Genomic DNA, 25,014 nt, shown 5'->3' with positions numbered 1-25,014 from the left:
CCAGGGCACTGCAGCCCGAGTCAAAGTTTCCAGCCAGGCCCCCTGAGTCCTCTGTGCCCAGCCAAGGGCCACCTCCTCTCTTCCTCAGCCCTAGCACGTGGCATGGCTTAGCCCAGGGCGGGCCCTCTAGGGAGCCAAGTTGCACAGTGGGATGCTCTCGGGCCCAGCCTGGCATCCAAGAAACAGGCACACAGTGAGGACAGAGGCAGTGACCCCTTTTTGGGAAATCTTCAGGGCTTTGAGCCAGGATGGTCAATTAGGCTTCTGATTGTAGATTCTAGATATCAATGCAAGGACTGTGCTTCCCAGCGCCCACTTCCCTGCCTTTCTTCCCAGCTTTGTGAGTGCTGTTCCCTGCATCCAGAAAGCTCTTCTTTTCTCTTCCCTCCAGGTCTTAATCTTACCCAACTTCCACACTAGGAGTGAATGTTTGTCCGCTGGTAGTGGCACCTCTGGTGACTACTTGTGTCCTATTTATGCAGGATATAGACTTTATTCATCCCTTAGGCATCCATGGGCCTAGCCTACTCCTGGGGCATGGTTAGAGAGGGGTGTTGAGTTGCCCTGGCTAGGCTAGAATGTTTTTTTTTTTTTTCCTGGAAACCATGCTCTGATGTCAGATCAGCTCAGACTGTCCATCCTAGTTCTGTGCGTGGCAAGACAGTAGGCATTGCCAGGAGAGGACCTGGTCAGGAACCCTCTTAGGAAGAATCCCAATCTCAGCAGTGTTATATCCAGAGGCTAAGGGATTGGGGGCTGGGCATTGTGGGAGGTGGGGTAGCAGGGAGAATTTCAACTTCGCCTGCCTGAGGCCCTTGGGAAAGCATACTGTGCGGGGTGGTATCGATAGCATGGTCTAGCCATGGAGGATGGAAGGTAGAGTCCTGGATGGCTCCATCACACTATTCCCGGTCCTTTGCATAGACTATGGGGGCTTGAAGCTCAGTTCCCTGGACCACCTTGGGATGGTCATTGCTTGTGTTAGATCTTTAGGACTGAGTCTCTTCCGGGAGTGTGTCTGGCTCTCTCAGAAGAGACAGCTGGGGAGGGAGTGCCCATGCCCTGCTGGGTCCCTGGGGACCTTAAGAGCTGCTTCCTATTTGGTCTCCAAGGCCCTGTAGCTGGTAGAGTCTGTTTACCTTCTAGATAGAGAAGGGGCTGAGACAGAAAAGAAAGGGCTCCCAGGGTTACACAGGACTCAGCTGCATAACAGGGACCAGCACCCACGGCTCTGGTTGCCCAGCCCAGGTCTCTCTCCACTTCATGTCTCTGGATACTTGGATTTCATCTTGGAACACTCTTGCTTTTGGATACTCCTTTTTGGACCCTTGGACTTACTGATTGGAGCCTGCTGTTCTCTGGAAAAGCAATGTGCATGGTAGAGAAAGCCCAGGAGACCCAGCATCGTCTCAGATCCATTCACTGGATGATCTTAGGCAGATACACCTCTTTTTCTGGCTCAGTTTCTCCCTTGGATCAACCAGGGACTGGACCTAGCCACTGGATTTTCTGGTTCTCTGTAGATTCCCTTTATTTCTTGGACTCTAAGAGTTAGGGTCAAGGCCAGGGTCTAACTCAGTGGAGAAACAGCCTCTGACCTTTTACTGAGGCTCCTCTGGGTAGAAGCCTTCTCATGCAAGCTGCAGCCTAGGCCCCGGCTGGGAGGTTTGTTGTTGTTTGTGGAGACTGGCTGTTTCCAAGATGTCATTGCTCAGGGAAAACCATCATTCCTCCTAGGGATAAACAAGGCTGCTTATGGCTCTGGCCCCAAAGCCCAGGGAGGTTGGGCCACTCACAGGCAGGCCAGCTGGGCCCAGCTCCAGGGAACCAATGCCTGCACACACCCCCCTCTACAACTACTAGTGAGCAGAGTGGGGTAGGATGGGGGAGGGGGAGAGCTACAGCACAAGCTGAGAGATCAGATGATCCAGGCACCGAGGAGTTGAGAGCTGGTCTCAGGGTGCCATCTTCCTTCTGGTGGAAGCCTGGGTCATCACAGCAGATGTGTGGAGAGCTGTCAGGTATACCTTCTGCTCTAAATGGCCTGGGATTTCATTCTTCTGGGCATGATGGCCCAGGCTGCTGCTAGAGAACTACTCAGTCCCCCAACTTACAAAGGGCTTGGCTCTGTGGTAAATTACAGGGGATTGGGACTAGGCATGCATTTTACCACATGCTACCGTGTCACCTCTTGGTAGGGTTAGCCTTAGTCTGACAGCAGAATCTTGAGAATTCCAGGACATGTGGCAGGAGGTTGTGGAGAGGGATAGAGAAAAGGCTAGGCAGAGCCTCTTGGGGTTAAATGGCTAGTAGGAACCTTGAGACAGAACTGGAGACAGCTAGGGAAAGGCTTGTAGAATGGAAGGCAGCATGACTGTGCCACCCCTCATCAAGCCTTGGGACTGATGTCCAGCCAGGACACCAAAACTTTACTTCACAACTGCAATGAATGGAGTTCCCAGTTGGTCCAAATAACAGTTTAGTACTGTCCTTTTTCCTCCCTTCTCTCTCTCTCTCTCTCTCTCTCTCTCCCTCCCTCCCTCCCTCCCTCCCTTCCCCTTTCCCTTCCTATAATACCTGTTAAGTATCTCTGTGTGCCATGCCCTTTCCGGGACCTGGAGGTGTAAACATAAAAGGAAGTCTGTAATCTCTTGCCAGGGCTTGGCAGGTAACAGATAGAAGCATCCCAACTTTGATGCTGAGGTGTGGTGGGTCCTGTGGAGACCCTGGAGAAGCATCCTGTCCACACTGGGAGCCTCAGTGAAGCTTTGTACAGGAGTGAGGCTGTCTGCTTATATGGAAGCTTGCCTGTCTAAAGAGCAAGATTCCAGGGGCTGGAGAAGTGGCTCAGCAGTTAAGAGCACTTGCTGTTCTTCCAGAGGACCTGGATTCAATTCCCAGCACCCACATGGCAGCTCTGTCATCATCTTCTGGCCTTCATGGGCACTACACACATACCAGTACACTTACCTTCCATCATAACACTTACTTGTACAAATAAAAATAAATAAATCATAAAAAAGAGCAAGACGTAGCCCAGTTTCTCTGCTTCTTTTCTACATAGATGTGATTTTTGCCTGTTGATAAAACTTACCCTTCAGGTTCAGCCACATGCTCCTCCTTATCGTCAGAGCTGCCTAGTTATGTAGGGGTGTAGACTCTGGACTTGAGGGCAGTGACCTCACTTCACAGTGTGTGTCCTGGAGTGAGGCACTGAGGATCTCCTGCCTTTGGTTCTTCAGGCTGCAGTCAACCTCAATATTCAAATGAGATGCAAATGAGAAGCTCTTAGATTGCGAGTCATGCCTATGGACTCCAGGTCACCTGGCAGATGGATGGGAGCCTTGCCTCATGGGTCATTAAATGTCTACATGTTGCTAAATGCAGGCATGTAGGTGAGGTGTTTAGGGCAGGGGGATGGACATAGAAAGCCTTTGTTCAGTAAGCAGGAGGCAGGGCAGCAGGTTTTTTTTTTTGGAGGGGGGACAGTTGGAATGTGCTAGAGATGTGTACAAAGACTGAGGTGCTTACAGAGGAAAGAACTAACCACCGCTGCTCAGGCAGGACCAGAGGAGACACTGATGAGGGCTTTCGTTTGTCTTTAAAATAAACTTCTAAATTGAAGCCTAGCATACTTTCTCTAAGATTTCAAGAATGTAGCGAGGATGGATTTTCACCAAATGAATACAACCATCCAGGTCAAGAAATTAAGCATCCCATCCAATACCCTGGGGGCCTCCCAGTGTGCCCCTCAGTCACTGCATCTCAAAGGCAACCCTGGCCTGATTTCTCTCCATTGACTACTTGACTGACTTTGAACTTCATGTAAAGAGAATCCTTGAGTAGAATTCTTTCATGCTGCCTTCTCTCCTTCAGTGTTTTAATAATGAGAGCCATCCATGTGTTGTCTCATTTTATTTTGTTCATTCCCATTGCTGTTTGGTGTTTCTATGTTGTATACCTCAGTTTACCCATTCTTCTTTTGATGGACATTTTTGGGTATTTCCAGTACAGGGTTATAGTGAGTAGCACCGGGTAGGGAGCTCCTGGAACATGTCTTTTGAAGCACCGTCATGCTTTCTTAGAGAGACCTAAGGTTTGCAATAACTGACTTGTAGAGCTGTGTAGCCTTGGTAGATGCCATCACAATTTTCTAGAGGGTGACGTTAGTCAGTACACCTCCTTCTAGCCACCTAAGACAGCGCCTGTTGCTCCCTGTACTTAGCAACACTATCTATACAGTAATATCTAATTGTGGTTTTAATTTACATTTCCTTGATGACTCATTAGGCTGTGGGCTTTTACATATGCTGATTGCTCATTTGGATAACCTCTTTGGAAAAGTGCCTATTCAGGCCTTCCCCCTACTTTCCCATTGGATTATTTGTATTTTCTTTGACTGGTTTGTGGGAGCTTTAAAAAAAAAATCTGGCTGTATGTTCCTTGTCAGCTAAACACATTGCCAATATGTTTCCCCAATCTAGGACTTGTCTTTTCATTCTTGTCAAGAAATATTTGAAGAGGCTCTCAGTTTTAATGGAGTCCAATTTGTTAACGGTTTTCTTTTATGGAGAGTATTTGTTGAGGTCAGTGTCTTTGTATATTGCAAGGTATAGATGTACTGGTATCTGTGGGAGATTTGTTCCAGGATGCCCTGGAACTGCCCACGTTTTCCATTGCCTCGCTCAAACCCCTTTTGTGAAGTGGTGTAGTGTCTACTTATCACATGCACATGCTCTTGTATACTGTAAGTCATCTCTAGGTTACTTCTAAAACCCAATTCAGGGGCCAGAGAGATTTCTCAGTGGATAAAGCACTTGCTATATAAGCATGAGGACCAGAGTTCAGATCCCAGAACCCATGCAAAAATCAGGCAGGTGTAGCAACCACCCATGATCCTTAGAGCACAGCCCGGAGGCAGAGACAGAGGATCCCCAGGACAAGCTGGCTAGTAGAGCAGCGGGACTTGGCCATCTCCAGGTTTAGTGAGACGCCCTGCCTCGATAGATAAAAAGACCGACTGAGGAAGATTCTCATGGTGTTAGCTTCAGGCCTTGACACTTATACACATGAATGCTCACTCACTTAAACATGTATGCCCACACACATGCAAACACACATACATACAAACATACATACACACACATATACATACTCATGCCACACACACAAATAAAATGCGAGATTATAATTAAATAAAAAATTAAAATCCAATCCAATTAGAATGCTAGGCTGTAAGGGTCAGAATGTGCCAGCTACGTCTGGGTGGACCACAGTAGATTAAACTATTAGAATAGTTGCTATATAAACAACTCAGGAGATAATGACAAAGAAAAGTTTGTATATTTTCACTACAGATGAAATCTTTTTTGAATTTTTGATTCATGGTCGACTGACTCTTCAGATTTGAAACACAGATATGGAGGGATAATTTACTCTCTTCTGAGGTTGTAATCATTTTGTGTTTCATATTTAGATCTGAAACCCATTTGAAATAGATTTTTCTGCATAGATGATGTACAAGTCAAGACTCATCTTGCCAGAGAAGAGAGCCAATTTATTAAAGAGACTATCTTTTCTCACTGTGAGATATTGTCACTCCTGTCAGAAGTTAAGGGGCCCACCCATGGGTATGTGACTAGGTGGGCTGAGCTTTGGAAGGGTGAATTGCTTAGGTGGACAGGGAGGAGAGGGTGTACTAGAGAGTAGCCACATGAACACAGGTGTAGAGAGTGTGTCTGGGAAGCTGTAAATAATTGGATTGACTGTGGGGCTATGGGACTGGGGACGAGGAGACAGGTGATAGTGGGGTCTGTGGAGAGATCATATATCATTTCACAGAAAGCACCTGGTCATCAACAGATGCCATCAACAGATTTAGCCATCTCCAGGGGCTAGGACTTAATCCTGGAGCATTTGGAGCAGGGGAATACTGTGCTTAAGTTTGTGTGAGACTGAGGGGATACAAGTGCCATGACAGGGGTATGACAGGAAGATAAGTTTGGAGCAGACTCAGCCAAACCTAGCCCAGCACCACCTCTCCCAGAGACAGGAAGCATATGTGGTAAGAGACAGGCTTGTGCCGGGGGCTTTGAAAGGTGACCTTCAACTACAGGTCTGTGGCTGAATCCAATGTCCAGATGTCACTCCAGTGTCATCAGGCAAAAGAGTATCCCTTCTGTCCACCTCCCTTGTCACCTACCAGAGCCCACAGTGTACCTTAAGGCCCTGAAGGTGGAGGTATTTTAGGAACAAGGCAGGAGTATCTTGGAAAGGGGAGCTTTGTGTTTCCCCTGCCCTTGCTGTCTTCACAGAGGCCTAGCCATGCCTCAGGCCAAGACTGACCTCTCTGGACTGGCTAAGATTCAGAGTTGGACAGACACCCTAGGGAGAATGACATCCAGCAGAAGAGTGACTTGGCCTAGGTCACACAGGGAGCTAGAATGACTGAGGCCATGGGAAGGCTGGACACAGACTGGACCCTCCCCAGCTTCCAAGGCCTTCTTTGGTGTGGGCCTCAGTTTCTTCCCTTGAAATATGTAGCTACAAAGACTCCTGTTCTAGGCTGTTGTAAGAATCAGAATGTGTCAAGTGTTCTGTCTGTGAACTGGATGCCAGGGCGGGAGCTGATGATGTCAGAGATGGTGACTCTGATGGGACTAATAATATGATGAGAGATGTTGCAGATGCTTACTGAGCACCTGCAATGGGCCAGGCCCATGTCTCGTGCTTAATGCAGATCACCTTCCAGCACTGCTGAGATGTGGGGACTTGGTATTTGCATCACCGTGCTTCACGTGAGGAAGCCCGGCTGTTAAAGCAGTTAAGCAGGCTGCACACGTGCACTGAGCTTGGAGGTGACAGAGACAAGATTTGAACCCTGATTTGTCTCTAGGCCCCAGTTCTTCAGCACAGTGAGCCTCTTTTCCACCACCTCTGGCTCTCAGAATGCTTCCTGTTCTAAAAAGTGCTTCTTAATGAAGCTCAATTTAGGTTGACCCATGGTACCCACCAGTGATCAGAGGGTACCACTGTGTGCTGCGTGCTGCTGTGTACCAGGCCTTACATTTACACAGTGGCACATCGACTCTAGCGCATGGTTAGGAGATGGGAGTCAACCCCTGCTCCCCCACCCACTTCTAAATGCCAGCCTTGTGACCATAGTGCTCACAAATACTCTTTTATCATAGGAGAACTTTGCTGTTGTTTCATGAACCTAGAGTAGAATGTCGCAGATAAGCCCCACTTGGAAGTGGGTCTTGGGAGGGAGGGAGTTTGTGAGAGTCTTCAGGGTGTGTGGCATTGTGACCCTCCTCACCTGCTGAGTTGCATGCCTGCTTCTCTATGCCCAGCCATTCAGAGTGAGCCCAGGCCCTGCCTGTGGCACTGCCCGCTTCCATCTCTAGAGCTCAGCACACATCTCTAGAGCTTAGTGCCTGTGGGCACTCAGGAAGCATCCTTGGGAGGAAGGGAGGGAGAAAGGAAGCGAAAAGAGCAGGAAAAACTATGATGGAATAGGAGAGAGAGAGAGAGGAGAGAGAAAGAGAGAGAGAGATCACGCTTTGGAGTGTGTGTGTGTGTGTGTGTGTGTGTGTGTGTGTATTCATCCACATGAATGTGTGTTGATAGCTCTACCTCCTTAAGCCCTATTCCTGCCTGTCCTTGTAAGCTCCAGTTGGATGCTCCCTTAAATGCTCCAGCTGGAGGACTCTGGGCTCCCTTGTCAGGGCCTGGCCTGTGCTGCCCTCATGGCCCAGGCAGGCCCTGCTTTGGCTCATGAGGTTTAGATCCTGGCTCACTTCCTACCCCCACTCCACAGAGTTACTCAGCAAATGCCTACAGAGCCCAGCCACGTGCCAAGGCCTGTGTCAGGCTCTGGAGCCAAATAACAAGACTCATTCCTTCCCTGAAAGTGACAGGTTTCTGGGGGAGAGACTCAGGTGAAAGGCCAGGTCAGTCTCTACCCAGCCCTGCCTCAGGTATTGTGGGTACACAGAGGTAGTGGCAGAGGTGGGCAAGGCTCTCTGGGAAGGAATGGGATGGGACAAGAGACTCAGCTGTAGCTGGAGATACATAGCTCTGCAGGGCAGGACCTGGGTGTGTATAGGAACCAGGATCTTCCCCTGAAAGCAGTGTAGGAATTGGGAAATGGGGCTAGAAATAATGGAAGCAGATCATGCTGGAGACTGTGGAGCTGGGGTTGTTAATTGAGCACTGTTGCACACCAGGGATGGTGACTGTCCTTTGCTTATGTTCATTCACTTCCAACAACCCTGTGAGGTCAATATCATTGGCCCCATTTTTCAAATGGAAACAGGCTCAGAAAGGTCAAGTAACTTGCAAAAGGTCAAAAAGCAGTAAGTAGAAGAAACTCTGAGGGATGAGTGGAACACAGGCTAGGACAGGGTCCTATAATCCAAACACTGCTATCTGGGGAAGGTTGGAATTCCTCAGCACACCTAGACCCCTGCCTCCATGGAACCACAGCATCACCTCCAATGTTCCACACTGTATCCAACTGCATCTTGAAGTTCCCTATCCCCTCCTCTGTAAGTCCCATCTATCTCCCTTGCGGCCTCAGCTCCCACAGGCCCAGTGGCATGGCTGGGGTGGGAAGAGACTGGCCTTGCTCTTTATCTGAGTCTCTCCCCCACAGACCTGGCACCTTTGAGGCTGGAATGGATCTTGCTGCTGTTTGACTCCAGTGCCTGGCATAGGTCTTGGCACGTGGCTGGGCTCTGTAGGCATTTGCTGAATAATTCCATGGGATGAGGTCGGGAATAAGCTACGGCCTGGTCCTGATGAGTGGAAGCAGGACCTGCCTGACCATGAGGGCAGGAGAGTCCTCCAGCCAGGGCCTGCAAGTGAGGCTCTAACCGGGGCTCACGGGATCTTCTAGCGCTATAGGATTTGGACTTGGAGAGGCACTAGGAGCCATGTGAGAGTTTTAAACAGGAGTGGTAAGTTCAGATTTTCACAACACGTTTCCCCAGCATAGCACAGAAAATGGCCAGGGGGATCTAGGCTACCACTGGGTGCTCAGCACCATCTGGATGGGGTTGACAGGAAAGGCTTCTTTTTAAAAAAATCGATAAGCCTTATTTTCTAGTGGCTAGGCGACCTGAGCAGAAAGCACAGTGTTCTGCGCTGCCCTCTGTCCCAGGTGTTCAGCCTCCTTGCCTGAGGGTTGCCTGAGATTTGATGAGTGACTATCCTGAGAATTTGGTGACTCTTCTCAGGGTTGTTGTGGGGTAAGTGAAAGATCAGGAAGAGAGCTGGTGGAGCTGAATGGATACCCCAAAGGCAGGCTCCACTTTCTGAGATGCATGTCAGGTGCCCGCCCTGACTCTCAGGAGCTCCTAGTGGGTCCTTTGCATTTGAAGCTTCCTTTTCCTCCCAGTGAACCCTTCCTGCCCTTCACATCATCCTACTGACAAGGGCTCTCCACAGTCCTCTTCCTTGTTCCTCACAGCACCTTGTAGCTCTCCATCACATTGGAGGGTATGGCTTGTGTTGATCTTGTGCTTTTGTGGGTGACACCTTGGTTAATGAGTCCATCCTTCCCCTCTAACCTGAAAGCTCTCTATTGTATCCAGGGAAGCTAGAAGAGTGTTTGGCTGCAGATTTCTTTTGGGAGAAGCGCCACCTGTAGGATGTAGCCTCAGGGGCTACAAAAGGAGTGGCAAAAGTGTACAGGGTGCTGCAGCCTAGAAATGGATGATACATGAGGGAGCAGATCCCAATGGACAGGCAGAGAAGCCTATGACCAAGTAGGGCAGGGCTCAGTGGATAGTTCCGAGGAACTCTGCAGGCATGGTTAAATCCCAACAGTGCTGTGGTGGTGGTCATGGCTACCATTTACTGGGTACTTGCGTGGCCACACAGTGCTGAACTCTGAACACATGTTAGTTCATTTATTTTTCTATCAGTGCTGTAAGGAGTTGTTCTTAATCCCATATTATGGCTAAGGAGGCTAAGTTATAAAAAGGCTAAGCCAAGGTCTCCCAGTTGGGGATCCATGAAGCAGGCTCAGTATCCAGAGCTGTTACCACTGGAAGTGGCTGCTATTGTCTTCCCAGACTTTGCCTAGGCTGAGGAGCTGGGGGCTGGAAGAAAGTGGTCTGGAGGGCTAAGCTGGTAGCAGAGGCAACAGTGGGGGCTCCAGTCCTTGGGTATCTAGAAGCCAGCCCTAGAAAAACTGTCTTGGAGCTGCATGGAGGAAGCCGAGTATGGGCCAAGTGGTTCAGGTTTGTGGAGGTCAGTATAAAGCGAAGGACCTAGAAGCCTGGGGCACAAAGGAGCTGGAGCACTTGAAAGGACAGCCAATATGGAAATGAAACTTGGAAGACCACGGCCAGGCAGGCGCTCTAAGGACCTCTCCCTATTTTGGACAACATCCTGATCTCATGAGTGCTTTCCTGGCCCTTTGAAACAGGGCAGCAGGCATCCACACTCTTGTTTCATGGCAGAGAAAAGCAGGCACTCATGGCAAGTGATGGAGGGAGGACTCTAGCCCCCGTCTTTTGGTTTTTCAACCAGTGTTCTTTCTAAAAAATTTCTGACTTGGAAAAGGCCACCCCGAGACAGAGGCAAACCCCAGCACCCCCTCTTCCAGAGCAGGAAGTGGTTTTTGAGGGCAAATGCTGTGCCCAGCATCTGGTAGCCTCAATGACTCATCAGCTTAAGAGCCCCAGGTTGCCTCAGGGGTCAACAGTGCTGGCTTTGAAGTCAGCAGCTGTGTGACACTGGGCAAATCACTTCCAGTAGCCCACTACCAACCCCTAAATCCAATAGCTGATGAGGGTCTGAGGCCAGCAGCCACAACTGGTGTGAGCGGGAGTTCTGGGCATCATCGCTGCCACCCTTCTCCAGCCAGCTCCAAGTTCTGGATTGCATTTGGGAGAGGATTTGATTAGGCCCTGGACAGTGGCTCCATTTAGAGGGCCTGGCTCATTTCCTGTGGCTGCTAGCAGGCGAGACAACGGCAGAATTAACCCTGGTCCAGCCTAGCCAAACAAGTGATGGATGGAGAGATACTGACCTCCTCAGAAGGGCAGGCCAGCGGCAGATCATCCTGGGTACTAAGGCCTTGTCAGGGCAGGCCGGTCTCTCTGGGGTAGCCCAACTGGATTCCTATTACCCTGACATGTCGCAACAGCTGCCAAACTGTTTATCCCCAACTACCTGCATTTCCTTTACTAGAGCGTTCAGCATATTCCTTACACCTGTTGTCTAGCTTCTGTTTTGCTGCTTTTCTGAGGCTGTCTGATTTGTTCCCTGCTGTCCTCCAGAACCTATGAATGAATGAATGAATGAATGAATGAATGAATGAATGAACCTTGCCTCCACATCCACCCAGCAATGCCCAGAGCAGGTCTGACATGTAGACCGCTCTACCAGTGTTTTTTCCACACCTGCCATTCATCCTGTAACCTCGCCCTCTTTATCTCTTCTCCTGCCTTATTTCTCTGCTATATCAGCCACTTCCCACTCCTGGGGTTCTCAGGTCTTCTGTAGCTGCCCCACAGTACTTCTTTAAGCTGCTCCCAGCCCAGCTAGCTCTCCTAGGAACGCTGGCCCGACCAAACCTGCCCACAAAGGTCACAATACACACAGATCCTGCCTGGGAGTTTGGTACAGAACAGTGAGCTCTGGACCTTGTCTGCAAAGTTTTAGCTCTGAGTAGATGGGGCTCAGGCAGTGCTCACAACCTGCTCCCTTTCCCCATAGAACCCCACCTTCTAAGAGACCTGGGACAGGAGACAGAAGTCTTGATCCTGCCTGAGTCTCTGCCTTGTTAGGTAATTCTCTCACCACCTCAGGCCTCGGATCCCCATGTCTAAAATGAGACTACTAATAACTACCGTTGTATCCAGTGTGTTTCCTGGGCAAGGCACTATGAGGAAACTAACCACAGCCTGTGAGTCCCGTGTGACATCTCTGGGCTCAGCTCCAGATGAGACAAGCTCCAAGAGGTTGACAGGCTCAGCCAGAGTAGCACAGCTACAAAGCAGCCCCATCGGGACCAAAGTCAGAGTCTGACTGGGGCATCTAAGCATATAACCCCAGGGTCTCTGAGAGCCCCTTCAGTCCCAGGTGGTTTCCTGGCTAGTCCCTCAGGGTAGGGCCCTCTGGGCATTTCCCCTCTTGGTTTTGTTTGGTTTGGCCTCAGACTAGGGCTGGGTTGGCCCAGGCAGGCTGACTTGCATTTCTGGTTTGAGGCCTGCACTTTCCCTAAGGGGACAGGGTAGGCTCTGTCAACCAGCACTGCTGGGACAAACCTAGGCCCTGCCCCTAACCCCCCAGGAAAGGGGAAATTCACCTGCTAGCTCCTCTGTTAGTGTCACTCTGCTATGCCCCAGGGCACCTGGCTGCTGTTTCCTCCATCCTTCCCCAGGACTGAGAGGCAGGTGGAACTCTGGCTATGGGGGCAGGGACAGGCAATGTGGGGTACCAGGGAGCTCCCTTTAGAGTAATTTGTTCTCCCTGATGCAGATACTTCCTAGCCGGTGGGGTGATGGGTTGGGGGCTTGGGCTGAGATTAAAAGTGGGCTTGGGAAGAATGGAGCCTGAAGGTTTGGGCTCTGGCCCCAGCCTAGTCTCTGAATTGTATGGGGTGGCTTTGGGTCAGTTGCTAAGGCACTGTCCAGGGCCCGCAGGCTTCCCTTCTGTCCGTGGAGGGCCTTTGTTTCCAGTTCGGAACAGGTTGGAGAGGCTGAAGCTCAGCCCCTAAGTTTCTAGGTATTCTGGAGCAGGGGGCTTGGATCACAGTGGCCAGTCTTGATTCTAGACGTGAGGCCGTCTGCTTCTAAGGTTTCATGGGGAAGGTATGCCTCTGCTCGAGGCCTGTGAGTTCAGAATTTCCTTCTAATCTATCATTGAAATCAACGTGCCTGCCATCACCACACATATCCTGTAGGAGCTTCTGTAGTGTTTTCTCCTGGCTTGTCACCTGTGCACAGAGGCTATTGCATTTCATAAGTGGACACTGGAAGCCCGGTGACTGACTCTACCTGGTCCTGCTCTGTGATTCTAGGATGGCCCCCGCCCCCCTCGGGACCCCAGCCTCTCTGTCTATGAAATGGAAATTTGGGGTCTCTAGTGTTTCGGCTTTTGAGGTATCCCTTAGTAGCCACCTCCTGACTGCTGGCAAGATTCCCCAGGCAGGAAGTTATGCAGAGTCAGTGGTCCCTATCTTTGGGTTGGGAACTAGAGCCTTGGGGTACCCTCCCTGACTGGAGCTTTGTCATCCTGGAGTCCTCTGAGGCTTCCGCTTCCTCTGCCGACCTGGGCACTTTTGCTTTCATGGTCTCAGGCAGGGACCCTTCCCACAACTTTAGCTCTGGTGCTCCCAGATGCCAGTGTGACCTCTGACCTCTGTGTAGCACCCTGCAGCTGCCCTGAGCCATGGCTGACTCACTTAACTCCCAGCCCAGAGGCTGGCTGGAACTTTACCACACCTATCCCCTTCAGGCGTTGGCCTCAGCCCCTAGGCAGCTGGACAGCAGTGGTCACTGTTTCCTCATCCATCCAATGACCATTAGTGAGAGCTTGGAACCTAATTCTGGGCTACTGTTGCTGAGGTTCTGTGCCACTGTGTATGACACACACACTTTGGTGCATCTGCACCTTCTCAGGGTGTGTCTGGGGTCTTCCTCTAACATTTGCTCTGTGCTGAAGAATGAAACCTGGACTCTAGCTAGGTCTACTTTCAGTATTCCAAGCGTGAGGCCTGCTTCCTGATGAGCATGCCTGCCTGCAGCACCCTCGAAACTCAGATGTTCCCTGGGCCCCACCTCCTGTGAGACAGCAAGGCCTCACACTCCTATCTTGGGACTATTTCTCCCTTTGCAAATGAGATCTACTGTCAGAACCCAGCAAAAATCCCCAGGGATCCTTCTGTTGTGTGCGAGGTAGGAAATGCCTTTCTCTTTCTTCCTCCCTTCCTTCTCTTTTTTTTTTTTTTTTTTTTTTTTTTTATGATCCCTTAGTGAGGTTCTATGTGCCTGTGACATTGGGCAATATTTGACATCTCTGGTTTCCTTCCAGCTGGCTGGTTTCGAATATACACTTAACATTTAGAACAAATTCTTGTTTGAATGATTCACTCAGATTTTTTGTTTGAATCATTGGTTCTGGTGGAGAGACCCTCTGGCGAGATTCAGGATTCTGCCACACTCTGACTGATTGCTCCAGCCCTGGGAGATGAGAGAGAGGGGCTAGGTTCTGTTCTGGTCCATGAAAGCAGAGACTTCTTGGTATCTCTTTTACTTGTACAGGCAACTGAGGGTAGTGATGCTCCCTAAGGGAGCCTAAGCAGGCATAGTTCCTAAAAACCAGCAGGAGCCAGATACATGCTTTTCTCCTCTATTATCCAGTGTACTGTGGATAGAGCAGAAGTTTCAAGCCAGGAGACAAGGGTGGGACCCTTAGAGTCCAGCCAAGGGGACCCTTGGGCTTCCATCTGGTACTCTTGACTGTAGGGTTCTGGTTTTGGTATCAGCCCCCATTATCCCAGCTCTAGCATAGCATCTGGCCTCTCAGAGCCTCCTTCTCTGAGGCATCTTTGTTTAATTTTTTGTTCTCCAGATGTTTGAGACAGAGGCTGATGAGAAGAAGGAGATGCCCCTGGACGAGGGGAAGGGGCCAGGTGCTGAACACCCCACACCAAGCAAAGACCCTTCTCCTGGCCAGGACCTGCCTCCAGGACAAGACCCCACACCCAGCAAGGACCCCTCTCCCAGCCAGGAGCTGCCTCCTGGACAAGACCCCATACTCAACAAGGTCCCCTCTCCTAGCCAGGAGCTGCCTCTGGGACAAGACCCCACACCCAGCAAGGACCCCTCTCCTAGCCAGGAGCTGCCTCCTGGACAAGACCCCATACTCAGCAAGGTCCCCTCTCCTAGCCAGGAGCTGCCTCTGGGACAAGACCCCACACCCAGCAAGGACCCCTCTCCTTGCCAGGAGCTGCCTCTGGGACAAGACCCCATACTCAACAAGGTCCCCTCTCCTAACCAGGAGCTACCTCTGGCACAAGACCTCCCATTCAGCAAGGACCCCTCTTCAGGACAGGAAGCTGTTCCTGGCCCAGAGTCACCATCCACTGAGGACACAACTACTTGTCAAGAGTCCCCTCCAGGCCCAGAAACTCTGAAGAGTAAGGACTCTCTACAAGGCCAGGGATCCCCTCCAGCCCTAGACCTCCCTTCTTGCCAAGACCTTCCAGCTGGTCAAGAATCCACTCTCAGCCAAGACTCACTGCCTCAGTCTGTTCAAGACCGCCCTGCCATTGCAGAAGCCTCTGCCCAGAACCTTTCATCCTCTCAAGACTCGCCTCCCAGCCAGGGCTTCCTGCCAGCAGAGGCTCCTGCTGAGCAGACCACTAGCTCTGGGGAGCTACCAGCAGCCACAACTGTGCCTCCACCCTCCAGACCTAGCTTCGTGATCCCTGAGGTCCGGCTAGATAGCGCCTACACCCAGCAGCCTGGGGCCCATGGAGGCAGCTCTGGCGAGGAGGAGGATGCAGAAGAGGCAGAAGAAGGGGAGGAGGGGGAGGAAGAGGAAGAGGAGGACACTAGTGATGACAACTACGGACAGCACAGTGAGGCCAAGCGCAGCAGCCTCATCGAGACTGGCCAGGGTGCTGAGGGCAGCTTCTCATTGCGAGTACAAAACTCGCTCCGACGCCGGACACACAGTGAGGGCAGCCTGCTTCAGGAGGCCCGTGGGTCCTGCTTCGCCTCTGACACTACCTTACACTGCTCAGATGGTGAGGGCACCACATCCACTTGGGCCATCCCTTCACCCCGCACCCTCAAAAAAGAACTGGGTCGCAATGGAGGCTCCATGCACCACCTTTCTCTATTCTTCACTGGACACCGGAAGGTAAGAAGAGGAAGTGGGAGGAAGGTAGGTACATGAGATATGAGATGGGAGAGGGCAGATCTAATGGCTATGGGGAAAGAATGAGTGTCCTGACTCTCCCTTGCTTCTCAGGAGACCTTCCAATGAACTTTTTGCCCATTTGGCAGAAGACAAAATTGAGGCCTGGAGACATTAAGAAAACAGAGCCTGACCTCATCCTTGGGTTGTATGCTTAGAAGTTCTGGTTCCCCAGATCCATTGTCCTCTGGTCTCTGCTGAAGACAGAAAAGGCATGATCTAGCCCAGGACGCTAAGCCTTCGGATTTACAAGATCTGAGATAATAGTAGCTGGAAAAATAGGGTTACAGGGTTGAGGCCATGACTCAGTGGGTAAAGCACTTGCCATGCAAGCATGAGGAACTGAATTTGAATCCCCAGAGCTCACATAAATCTGGGCCTGGTAGGGGGCTCTGTAATCCCAGCACTTCTGAGGCAAGATGGGAGGCAGAGACATGAGAATTGCCAGAAGCTTACAGGCCAGTTACACTGGTGTAAGCAGCAGAAAACAGCACATAAGAGACCCTATCTCAAACAAGGCCAACATCCAGGGTCCTCTGGTCTCCATGCATGTGGCACACTCATGTCTGAATACACACACACACACACACAGAGAGAGAGAGAGAGAGAGAGAGAGAATGATACAATTTAGATCTGCTTTCTCAGTCTAGAAATCTGTCAACTACCATCAAAGACAGCAAGTATTTATTCTGTGCTAGCATTATGCTAATTTGCATTAATTCATTAATTCTTCCAACAGCCTTATGAGGTTAAGAGCATTTTGTACCCATTTTACAGATGAAAAATCTGAGGCCCAGAGAAGTTCTTTAATTTGATCCAGATTACGGTTTACACATTTCTGAACCAGAAGTAGAATATGGTTCCAGGGTCAGAGCTCTTAAGTGCTATGCTGTTTGTCTCATGCAGATACTTAGAAATAAGCAAATACATATTTATGGGTTTTCTGCTTTGCACCAGGCCCTGTGCTCAGCGCCACAGAAAGGGCTGCAGAAATAGTGAGACCATTCCTAGCCAGGCAGGAGAACTCAGCCTAACAGAACAAATTGCACTGTGGCTAGTTTAAGCCTGAGTTTCATCCCTTACCTACCGTGTGGCCTTGAGTGAGTCACCCACTCCTCTAAGCCTTAATAGCACTCTGTGTCCTGGAGAGGGAGAGGATGAACTAGAAGAGCCTGGGGCCTGAGGACATGATTGACACTGCACTTTGGAGGAAGCCCTTGGGGTGTCTTGGTCTTGCTCCTTCACTTGAAGCACATCTGCAGTGCCAAGGTATTGTTATGACAACTGTGGAAGGTTAGGTGGGAATGCAGCCCATGCTCAAAGATCAGAATGGTCGGGAAAGACCCACCCTCCAGAGGGTCTGGGGGCACTCAGGGAAGATTCGGGAGAAAGATGCCCACAGTGGGGCCTGGAGGGTCAAGTAGACTTAGAATAAACCAAGGATGAGGCTAAAGCAAGGTATTCCTAAAGTGCAGACACGTGGCATGTGTGCTGCCACTCCCTCTCCAAACCTATGGCGGACATCACTAGTGGATTCCAGCATATTTTTCCACCAAGTTGGGATGTGGCTTCCAAAGCCTTCTCAGCTTCTTAGACACTAGCTACAGACCTGGCACTTGGAAAGATAATTTCTGCAGAAAGATGGTCAGGCCGGAACTTTGAAAGGCCTAGAAACTAGGACTAAATCCTGAAGGTTTTGGGTTGGCTCTTTCCTCATTTGTAAGTCCTCAAGGCTTCGTTTATTCTGACATCATCAGGACAGACTATTCACATGTAGCTTCTAGTCCCCCAGCCCAGGCCTCTGGAACTAGAATTTCCAGGGCTGGTATCCAGACCCTGCCTCTCAGGATAAGATATTTGCCCAAGCTTGATTGCCACCACTACCACCCTGGAGGCAACTGGACAACAGGAGACAGCCAATAATTCTGTTTCATTACAGTGAGATCTCAGGCTCGCTTAGGTCAGGCCTGGCCACTCCTCTAGAGGGCAGCTGAGGACCATGGGCCCAACCATCTACCTTGAGCCTCCTGATCCTGACCCCTACCAGACGTCTCCTTTCCCATTCTATTCCTTCTACCACCCTTGTGCCAATATAAATATTTATGTGCAGAGAAACTCACACACATTTGTGCATACATTCCAACTAGCTCCTCAGTTTAGATGAGTCCAGTTTCCAAGGACAGATGCCTCCACCTGGGCATCTCGCAGGACTAGACCAGCTCCCTCCTGCCTCACCTTTCTCCTTTGGGTGTCTGAATGTCCCCCTGCTTCCTTCCTTCCCTTCCCAGCTCTCCACTGCTACTTCTTCCTTGTTACTTCCTTTCTTAGGCTTGAGTGACTGAGCTGCCAGGACCCTCAGAAGCTGACCCTAGCCCTATGGGGGCCACTTTCCCATGTGACTTCTTATTAGGCTCTGAGTCCTTCACCATCCTTATCCTGCCCCCTCCTGCCTTCAGCTTCAGTTGGAAACTCATCCCAGGCAAGGGGCCATGAAACCCAGACTACTGCATAAGCACCTGGTCTAGCACCATCCCACACTGGTGGTGGGCCTTGAAGGGCCAGCCTTTGCCCTTCGAGGGCAAAGTTTCAGTTTCCTCAATGGAGAGTGGATATGGTAATAATACTGCAGAGGGTTGCTGAGAGGTTAAGTAGCTTGGTGCAGGAGCTTCAGGCAGGTCTAGCATTCGGCTCCTGGTGGGTGCTCTGTGAGTGGTCATCATGTTGCTGAGATGGAGGAAGAGGAGGAGGACAGGGAGGACAGCAGGAGCAACTCTAGTAACTTTTACCCCCATGTGCAAAGTATCACCATAGTCTTTCTGTCCTTCACAGCTTCATAATATTGCTAATACTTTTTCTGAGACAGGCTCTCACACTGTATATATAGCTTACTATATAACCAAGGTGACCTTAAACTCATGGCAATTCTCTTCCTCATTTTCTCAGGTATTGAGATAACAGGCATGAGCTACACACTGGGACTAGCGCTCTTCTTACAGGGAGGGGCTGAGACTTTTTGTCCCAAGTCACATAGTGAGTCGCACAGTCTACACCCCAACTCTGCACATCTTATGCTGATAGAGAGCTGACAGAGGGGGAGGCAGCAAGCTCCTGGTTTAGGCCTGGCTCTCCTGGGTCAAGAGGAGAGGGGTACAATCGTCAGTTTTGGAAACAGGCAGACCCATTCAAAGCTCAGCTCCCCCTCCTCCTTGGCTCTGAATCCTTGTTCAAGTCACTTCTTTGAGCTCCAGTTTCCCCTGGTCAAATGGGACTGTGAAGCCTTCCTGGGATTGGTACAGGTATTTAAGATAGCAGTGCATAGAAAGCTGTGCCAGGGACATTCAAGGCCCTGAGCATGCGGTAGAGATCTTGTGATACTGTGAGACCTAGAAAGACCAGGCATAGCTGATATGACCCTAAGGCTAGTCATGCATGCTACTGTGTGGCCCAGCTGTGCCTGATCAGAGCACATGCTGCCTTCTGCAGGGTGACAGTCCCAGTGTCCTCCCTGCCCTGCTGCTGTCTGTCATCCTGTCCACATGTGTCCTGAGTGAATTCTGTTGTGAGTTATAACATTAGAACCACAATCTTTAGAGGAGGCCTGCTTGACATTGGTGGCCTCACACTTGGGTCACTGAGGACCCAGAGAGTGGGAGAGCGATGAGATTAGGCAGTGGTTGTGTGAAGCCAAGTTGGCTTATGGCGCCCCCTGCTGCCAGATCCCCAGAGACCCAGCAGAGTGAATCCAGTAGTCAGCTTCTGCACCTGCCATGTTCCTGGCTTTCCCACTGCGTAAATTCAGCGTCTGGGCTCAGGAGCTGTCACTGACTTGCACCCCAGCCTGGTCTGGCCCTTCTTTGACAGGGAGGATAGCATAGGTGGTGACCTTTCCTTGGCCATGCATCCTTCCTTCCCTAGCAGGGAAGGCCTGAGGATGTCAGACCGCTGAACTCACTAAGCTTTAGGCTAAGGTCACAGGTCAGACAAAAGGCCCTCAAAGTGCCCTTCATCTTCAGGGTTGGATTACATGTTCAAGGCTCCCACTTACAAAAAAACCTAAAGAAGATATTTCCTGTGTCTAAGTTTAGTGTTTAGACCAATGTTTCCACATGATCCAAGCAGTCAGACCAGGCCCAAAAGGGGAAACCATCTGGGGCCCTGCTCACAGAGGATCCCTTAACCCCCACCAGGCTTTGAAGCCAGACTCCGAATTCTTTGCCTCTTACCAGCTCAAAGAACCTTGGCAAGTTACCGTGCTGCTCTGGGCCTCAGTTTTCTCAGCTGCAAACTGTGAGAAATACCAGCAAATAGTTCTTAGAATCAGGAGGATTAAATTAAACGATACATGCCCGCACACTTTAGCATAGTGCCTGGCAGTGACTGATGGGTATTGAACACCCCCCACCCCACCCCTGTGCCTGTGTTGACTCACAACAGCCCTATTAGGTGGGTCAAGTCAGGATCCTCATTTTATCAATAAAGGAACTAGGCATGAAGAGCAGATGGAACACAGCTAAGGTCAATTAGCTAATGTGTGATTGAGCTCGGATTCAAATCCAGGCTGTTTAGAAGCTACACTCTTAATCATGACTATAATTATAGTGGTAATGACAATACGAATTATAGTTATTATTCCAAGAGGCAGTGTGAGCTCTCAGTCCCTGGAGGTGGCAGGGTGAGGCCAGGCAGGCCCCGGGGATCCCTTCTGGGAGTGCTCTGGGCTCACCTCTGTCACCTTTCAGCAGCGTAGGGTCATGGAGGACAGAGATGGCAGGTGGAAGGAGCTTCTCTTTGCACGCTGGGCCCTGAACAGGCATTGCTGAAGCTGGAGGAAGAAAACCTTGGGGGCCATGCTGGCACCTCCCAAGGCCTAATGCAGCCCAGTGGGTGTATCTCAACCTGCCCTTCTACATCAGCTTTTGTCTTCCTGACCACAAACCCTCCCACTCTTTAGTGCCCCTTTCTAGTAGCTTGGAAGCAACTAGTCCCGGAATCAAAGCTGCCCTGCCCTCTGTCAGGTTCCTGGGCTTGAACTGGTCCTTACTGAAGATGACCCCCCCACACACCCCCTAGTAGTGGAAGGAAGAGCCCATTTCCCAGCAGTGCACAGACTGGGGGTGGTGGCTGGCGGGAGTGGTCCCCAGGCCCATTGTGTGGGGCTGATAAAGTACGGAAGCCAAGGTTAGAATGGGAGGAAGCCCAGCTCCGTTGGTCCTTTCCCACGGGTGGGGGCTCCAAGCACTGCTGAGCCAGTCTGGTGGGACTTCAGCCTGTGCCTGTGTGGAGTGACAGCAGTAACACTGTGTTGCTGAGCTACTGAAGGGACCAGGAGTGCCAGGACTGTTTATGGATGGTGACCAGACTCTATCCTGGTGGATCTGCCTGCCCTGGCAGGGTAGCTGCACTAGGCTTGGGCAGTCACTAAAAACAAAACAAAACAAAACAAAACAAAAAACCAAAGGGGTTCGAGAGGTGGCTCAATCATTGAGAGCACTGGCTCCTCTTGCAGAGAATTTGGGTTCAGTTCTTGGCATCCATGTAATAGCTAACAACTGTCCTTAACTCCAGTTCCAGGGGATCTGATGCCCTCTTCTGGCTTCTGGTGCATGCATGTGGTGCACTTACATATATGCAGACAAAACACTCATACACATAAGAGAAAAATCAATCAATTAAAAAAAAAGTTGAGAGGTCAAGAAATTCCCAAGGACTTATGCTCAGGGCTGGCCCCACACCATATTGGTGTATTGCTCTGGGTGCACGTACACACACGTTTCCTGCTCTGGTGGGGCAGCAGGCTCAGGAAGCAGGCAGCCTTTACTGAGTCTTTCCCTGGAAACATGTACAATGTGCCATCCCGGCACTCAGTGGCAGTACCCTCTGGTGGACAGGCCTTGACTTAGGCTGATTACAACTGTCATTTAATGCCACGTGTCCTTTGGGCAAATAAGTGAGCCTGTTTACTTTGTGAACTATGATTAATGGGACAGAACCTACCTTAGGCCTGTTCCAGAATCCTGTCCTATAACATGAGCTCCATAAGTGAAGCTGTCATCCATCCATCTATCCATCCTCCTTCCTCTCTCCCTCAGGTGGGTACTACACTCCCGGCCAGTGGCTTCCCCTGCTGGCCATATTTGGAATAAGGATGCTTTCATTCTAGAATAAAGAACACAGCATTTTAAGATTTAGCCCATCTTTACAAATGAAGAAACTGAGGCTCAGGATGGGTGTCTGGGGAAGTCCCGCTGAAATCCACATTTGGTGGCTTTCTGCCCTGCCTTGGGACATGGATTCCAGTCCATCCACCCCAACTCCAGCTCTTCTGTCCTCTCAGAGCAGAGCCCGGGCTCCTTCCCTGGGATAGCAGTGTCAGGGCCCTGGGTGCCCCTGGAGGAGGAGGCTCAGTACCAGAAAGGCACACAAGATGGAGAATGGCCTCTATCTAGATGGTGGGGTTCTGCAGTGGTCTGGAGAAGAGAAAGAGGAGTGCGAGGCATGGAAGAAATGGAGGGTACAAGGAGAGAGGGCCTCACCTGTAGGAGACACAGCCCAGGCAAATGCAGGGAATCTGGGCCAGTAGAATCCACAGCTTACAAGGGAAGGGGTCATACCAAGTTGCAGGCCCTGGATCCAGCAATGAGGACTCCTAGATGTGTCTCCCCTAGTCTGCATGGTCCTCCTCAGAGGCATTCATTCATTCGACAAACCTGACTTACCGTGTTCCTACCATACTGGTCCTATGAAGGTGATCAGGATGACTGAGACGTGCTTTGGGAAATTCAGAGCCAAGAATTTGGAACAAGCCATTTGGGGGTGTGGTGAGGACCTTAAAAGAGGTAGAGAGGGCACAGCTTTGCTCTACGGTCAGGGAGGGTTTCCTGGGGACAGAAGCATCTGAGCTGCTTGGTTGAGATCTCTCAATCTAGGTTTTACTGTAAGCTGAGTCTCAGAGGGTGGGGAAGTGGGAGAGTTAAAAAAGGATGAGGATGACAGGGCAGAAGTTGCTCTGTTAGGCTGGTACAGAGGCACTGGGCTGGAGACCAACTAACAGTGTTGTAACTGATGTTAACATGAAACTTGCTGCCAGATCCCAAGATCTGCCATGTGTTGTGATGTTCAGATGTTGTCCCAAGGGCGCTTGTGAGCCCTGGAATACTTTAAGGCAAGGGAGGTGCCCCTTCAACCCTGAATCCTGAACCAGTCATTAGGATTTTGGTTTCAAAAATTGAGGAATGGAGGCTCAGAAAGGGCAGCATTTGGCTAAGGCACACAGTAGAAACCTGACTGGAGCCCTGCTCACCTGCCAGCCTGGCTGCTGGTAGTGATACTCTGTGCCCAGTGATGTCCCTCTGCTTCTCTCCAGCAAACCAGGAAGAGGCTGACTGCTTAGTCTGGGAACCCTGCCAGAGATGGAGCATGGCTGGGCAGGCTGGTTGCACAGGTTGATGGACCCTGTGCCCTGGGTTTGAGCACCAGCCCCTGGATACTCAGTGGCATTGTGTCTGTTTTCTCCACAGATGAGTGGGACTGACCTTGGGGATGACGATGAAGCCTCCCGGAAAAGAAAGAGCAAAAACCTGTAGGTTGGGAAGACCTCATCCCCCTGCCCCAGAAAACTCCCAGCACCCCTCTCCTCCACCCCAGGACTGGTCTCTCTTGGGTGGGGGGTTGGCTGGGGACAAGAAAGGGCTACACCCAAGCCCCACCCACAGCCCACCACAGACACTAAGAACAGTGGGATCTTCAACACTCATTCAGAGCTAGGCAAAGAACCAGAGGTGCAGCCAAGTAGCCCTAGCCTCTGAGCCAAGCTGTGATATGGAAAAACCCCTGGCATTCTCAGAACCTTCGAATGGCCTGAGAGAGGGCTGAAATGACAAGTCCCCTCTGAATGCTAACAGTCTCATGCATTGCCAGGAGGGGGCGCTGCCGGCCCAGCTAAGCTCTCCCATGCTCCGTCAGCCTTTCTGGCCAGCCAATTAACAAGATATCTGTGGGTTGTGAGGGATTGAGGGGCTTCTCCTTAGGTCTCCTGGCACCCTCCAGGTTTGAGCCCCTGGAGACTGGGGTAGCACAGTTGGGGAGAAGGCTGTGTGGGTCATGCCCTGCAGAGGGAGCACCACCTCTGGGGGCCACCTTCCTTCAGGTTCAGTAGCACCCACTGATAAGCAGGAACTGGACCTGGAGGAAGAGGACAGGAGTCTTTCCCAGATGTCTTCGGTGACTCTCTTCCCCGGCCCAAACCTTGGTTAGCCTATGAACCCTTTTCTACAGGTTCCATAGCCCCCCTGACTCCCCATTTTCAGCAGCATCCATAGGATCCTCTCACTCTGCAGCCAGACTGTGAAGTGTACAGAGAGTGATCCTTTGACCGACCCTGCCTGCTTAGTTAGTTTTGGACAGGGCGAGGAGGGGCATCCATACAGGACCAAAGCTGCTGTGGGTGGTGCCTAGGGGGAGCAGTAGATGGTGATGGAGGGTGGATGCCCAGAGTGCTAGAGGTACCCTGTACCCACCCACTCTAGCCTCCTCTCAAAGTGGGCACTGTCTTTTGATTGCCTGAAACTCACCCTCCTCAAGACTTAGGCAAGGACTCTTAGCACCTGATATCAATAGTCAACATCCATTATGCCACACCGTTCTATGTGTGTTACATAGACGATCTAACTTAATCTTTGTCATTTTTTTAGGGTTGCACTTTCTTTTTTATTTATCTTATCTTCATTTTACAAATGTGTTAACTGACTAACCCCGATAGCATGTGAATGGGAACTGGGCTCTAAAGCCTCAAATATGCGTATCTGGGAGGACAGACAGGCAAGAGCCCAGGGTCCTAGAGGCAGCTTGCAGGCTGGAGCTTAGTGGAGTTTCTCCCTGTCCTGGGCTTCTGTGTTTCATTCGGCAGTGGGCCAGACTGGATTTGGGGTCTCAGCATGCCCTAGGCCCCAGGAAGTTGCTTTATTCCTTGCTGTCCCTTGGGGGCGGGGGTTGAGTCTATCATCCTCACCCAGAGGACTGCTGGTTCCTGAACTCCTTAGTCTTATTTCATGGACTCAGAACCTACGAGAGCAG

General features: G+C 50.7%; 1 protein-coding gene across 5 annotated transcripts in view; it reads left to right on the top strand.

Moving 5' to 3' along the window:
* Rgs3 (regulator of G protein signaling 3) overlaps positions 1–25,014 on the top strand; it is a 127,021-nt gene that overhangs the window by 97,300 nt on the left and 4,707 nt on the right. For all 5 annotated transcript variants that reach the window (XM_008833499.2, XM_008833500.2, XM_008833502.3 and 2 more), the window contains 2 exons: positions 14,590–15,909; positions 23,460–23,521. In XM_008833499.2, the coding sequence (XP_008831721.1) occupies positions 14,590–15,909; positions 23,460–23,521 (1,382 nt within the window). The remainder of the gene's footprint in view (positions 1–14,589; positions 15,910–23,459; positions 23,522–25,014) is intronic.

Source organism: Nannospalax galili, unplaced genomic scaffold (genome assembly GCF_000622305.1).
Source record: "Nannospalax galili isolate Female #2095 unplaced genomic scaffold, S.galili_v1.0 scaffold34, whole genome shotgun sequence".
Taxonomy (NCBI): Eukaryota; Metazoa; Chordata; class Mammalia; order Rodentia; family Spalacidae; genus Nannospalax; species Nannospalax galili.
Note: the sequence above shows the minus strand (reverse complement) of the source record. Positions and strands in the feature narration are given on the sequence as shown.